Source organism: Protomyctophum parallelum, assembly GCF_964188405.1.
Source record: "Protomyctophum parallelum genome assembly, chromosome: 22".
NCBI classification, from domain to species: Eukaryota; Metazoa; Chordata; class Actinopteri; order Myctophiformes; family Myctophidae; genus Protomyctophum; species Protomyctophum parallelum.
In genome coordinates this window covers 11094251-11098406 of record NC_139714.1, presented here as the reverse complement: position 1 = coordinate 11098406, position 4156 = coordinate 11094251, and the positions used below count along the sequence as shown (strand labels likewise).

At 44.4% G+C, this 4156-nt stretch overlaps 1 protein-coding gene across 1 annotated transcript in view; it reads left to right on the top strand.

Annotated features, from left to right (window-relative positions):
• Nucleotides 1–1146: 1146 nt before the first annotated feature.
• The window catches only part of LOC310853655 (leucine-rich repeat-containing G-protein coupled receptor 5-like), a gene marked incomplete at its 3' end in the record, with an annotated part of 31311 nt that continues 28301 nt past the window's right edge, over nucleotides 1147–4156 (top strand). Inside the window, exon 1 of the mRNA XM_083758048.1 lies at nucleotides 1147–1277. Within this exon, the coding sequence (XP_083614174.1) occupies nucleotides 1243–1277 (35 nt within the window). The 5' untranslated portion in view covers nucleotides 1147–1242. The remainder of the gene's footprint in view (nucleotides 1278–4156) is intronic.

The window sequence follows — 4156 nt, the reverse complement described above, 5'->3', positions numbered from 1 at the left end:
GAATATGGGAGTGCGAGTGCTTCAATCACTATCACTGGCATGTGTTTCATTCCATAATGGGGGGACCTTGAGTAAAGTTGCTATTCTATACTTAAGAGCTTGCAGTGGTGGAAAGTATATCCTACATTTACTTACTATATTTGGTGAAGAGACCAGTATGTAGAGTGTAGACTTAAAAAGAACACACCAAGTATTGACATTGATACATTCCAAATGCTGAGGCACCCCTGGACTTGCGTCATTAAGGCACCCAGTTTGAGAAACCCTGGTCAATTCTACCGTTACACATTAACCGTGCTATTGAGGGTGCAGTAGGCCTACTGCACAATACAGTCCACAAGATGTCAGTGTCTGATTTAAGGTAGGCCTACTGTAAATCCCTGGAACATGTGACGCGTTTAAAATCTATACACCAGTGCCCAAACACGAGCGTATACGGTTGCATACATGTATGTGTGAAGGTAGGCCTGTGTCAGCTGTGTGTGTGTGTGTGTGTGTGTGTGTGTGTGTGTGTGTGTGTGTGTGTGTGTGTGTGTGTGTGTGTGTGTGTGTGTGTGTGTGTGTGTGTGTGTGTGTGTGTGTGCGCGTGAGATAGTTGCACGGCAACTCCACGCGCGCCGCTCAAATCTGGAAGGCAGCTCGAGAGCAGCAGCACCGCCGTCCTCAGCCGACCGAGCGACTGATTTACAATCGCAGATTCCAAAATAAATACATGTCTGTCTTGAGAGAGGAATTTACACTTTTTCCTGTTTTTCTTTTACCTTTGTGGAGCCGAAACAAAGACACGCTTGTGAATTAAATCCATTTCGATAAGGATTAAACCAACAACAACCTGCATGCAGCAACGAGCCGAGGAGACTTCAATGTCCTCCACCAAACGGTCAACAACGATTAACTAAAACCCTTCCCGAAAATTTGAAACATTTAAAATAGGCCGACTAATTCAAACGGACTGATTTCAAATCGACTGATTTGATTTAAACAAAACCCGGTTGAATTCTACTTTGGAGACTTGGAGTGAGTCTGAGCAGGTCCGGAGGAGGAGGAGGAGGAGAAACGATGCTGGAAGAAGCGTCCAGATCTGGGCTGCTGTTAGCGTTGTTTGCGGTGTGGTGGTGGAGCTCCATCACCGCGGGGCTCGGGGACAGAGGGGCGGCCACGGCAGTCTGCCCGGGCCGCTGCCGGTGCGAGGAGGACGGCTTGCTGCACAAGGTGGACTGCTCTGACCTGGAGCTCACCCACATGCCTGGAAACATCAGCGTGTTTACCTCCTATCTGTGAGTTCGTTTACACATTACACACACACACACACACACACACACACACACACACACACACACACACACACACACACACACACACACACACACACACACACAGTCACACACCCTCACACACACACACACACACACACACACACACACACACACACACACACACACACACACACACACACACACACACACACACACACACACACACACACACACACACACACACACGCTGTGCGCGCTGTATACTGGTTCTCAAACTTTTTCCATACAACATTTGTACTTGACACTGACTGTCTAGCCTCGATACCCAGGCTTTCATTTGTGACAGTGACAGTGTTGTTAAAAACGTTTTTTTAAATAAATATATATTGATTTTGAAATGGCAGATCTACAAGCTCACAACACACTGCATTGTGATGCGTTGTGAGCTTGTATATTTGTTATTCTCAAATGGCCTATATGGGGTTGAACTGATTGTGATGCCATATTAACACATTTAGCTGGGGACATATCAAGGACCCCCACTTTACTTTGAGAATCAATTAGTTACAGTGTGTGTGTGTGTGTGTGTGTGTGTGTGTGTGTGTGTGTGTGTGCGCGCGCGCGCGCGCGCGCGCGCACACCATGTATTTATGTTGTTGGTATCGTGAGAAATTGAACACCTGTCTTCATGTGCACGTGTGCAACTACACGCACGCACGTACACACACGCACACACATCTCTCTGTCATTATGTCACCTGGTGAAAGCAGTATTCTATAGTGAAGTCTACTATAGGGATGCCAACCAATATAGAATTATCCCTTATTTTGAAACTATAAAGACCCTTGTTGAACTTATAAAGGACAGACATTGTTCCTTATTTTTGTCGGAATAAATCAATGACACAGCAGCTCATATAATATTATAAATCTATCGTCTCTGTCAGGTGGAAACCTCATTATGTCCAAAATGGTAACTTTTTTTTTTAATTCAATAACAGCACAAATTGCGTGTTGTGAGCTTGTATAGCTGTCTACCGAGCAATCTTCATTCCTACTCTCACCTATGGTCATGAAGTGTGTTAGCCTGCCTCGCGTTGCAATACTAATATACCACTGCGCTGGGCGGGTGAAGTGTGGCTGCGCCAGGCTAGAAGTGTGGGTCATGACCGAAAGAATAAGGTCGCGAATACAAGCGGCCGAAATTAGTTTTCTTTGACGGGTGGCTGGCACCTCCCTTAGAGATTGGGTGAAAAGTTCAGTCAGAGAGACTCGGAGTAAAGTCGCTGCTTCTTCGCCTGGAAAGGAGCCAGCTTAGGTGGTTCGGGCATGCCTCTCGGATGTCTCCCTAGGGAGGTCCTTGAGGCACCATCCCACTGGGAGGAGACCCTGGGGCAGACCAAGGCGCAGTCGGAGGAAACGCATCGACTCACTGGCCTTGGAACGTCCCGGGATCCCCCAGGAGGAAGTCACTAATGTTGCTCAGGAGAGGGACGTCTGGAACAACACTCTGGTGGAGCTGTTGCCCCCGCGACCCGACTACGGATAAGCGGTTGAAGATGGATGGATGGATTATGCAGAAAGTCCAATTGATGTTTATGTTGTGTTAAAATTAATTTTATTTGACATGGACATCACAAATGACATTGGACAAACCAGAATCTTTGTTTAAGTGTTGTAGCCGCAAGCAACTCTTAGATTCTAATTCTATTCATCTGGAATCTTGAGTTGCATTACAAACCCTTCACAACAAAACAGAAGAGTCCTATCTGATTGTATTAAACTACATTAAACTCACCAACATTGCAGCTGCAGATTATCCTCAAAGTGCAAAGTGATTGTTTAAAGGTATATTCAGTGAGTTCACTCAAAAAACCTTAGGTTTCGTTTTTGGCTGTGGGACCCAGCCTTTCGTCCAATCAGGATAGAGAGCCAAAAACGAAACCTACGGTTTTTTGACCCCCAGGGGTTAACTGGGGACAGGGAGGAACTCCTTATATGGCCAGCACACTCTATAGTAGGGAGGATTATCACAACTAAACAAAAAAATAAGTGATATTTGAATTAAGTGAAATCACTGAATATACCTTTAAACAAAATGTTTAACAAATGTTTAACAAAAATTTAACTCTTGAGAGCGTAAAATGAAACCAAATGGACCACTGGTTGAAAACCACTGTCTTAACAGAAAGTAGCTCATAACATGTCTGGTGGATTTTTATGAAAGAAAAAATATGGAAACGGTCTTTGTTCAGGTGCTATCCTTTTGGACCAATGTGCTTTGACTGTACCGGCCTGTACTGTTTGCATTTTCTATTGTCTAATACAATAATGAATGAATCAATCAAAAACATAAACTTGGCAGATAGAAAGAGGATAATTCCAGCTTTCCGTACAGCAGGTGCAATGTTGGTGAGTTTAACGTTGTTTAATACAATCAGATCTGTAAGGATGTTCTACCTATATGTACTGCTTCTGTGTTTATTTCTACTAACAACATGTTTAAGGCAGTAGTGCCACTGCTGACATAGATATTGATTTGAAAGTAAAACATCACAGCCCTTAATCACTTCATTTCAACACTGCACACTGTTTTGGCTCTGCTCTGTATATCTTCGCTGTAAATAGCAGATCTACAAGCTCACAACCAAAACAGATATGCTATTTTCTGTGAAGGTTTTCCCTACAATACGTATGGTGGGTTTTAATTTGGTTTAATGAGCTGTAGAAGATTGCATTCAACACTCATACACAACACATGCACACGCACGCACGCACGCACGCATGCGCACACACACACACACACACACACACACACACACACACACACACACACACACACACACACACACACACACACACACACACACACACACACACACACACATTTACAGGGCTATA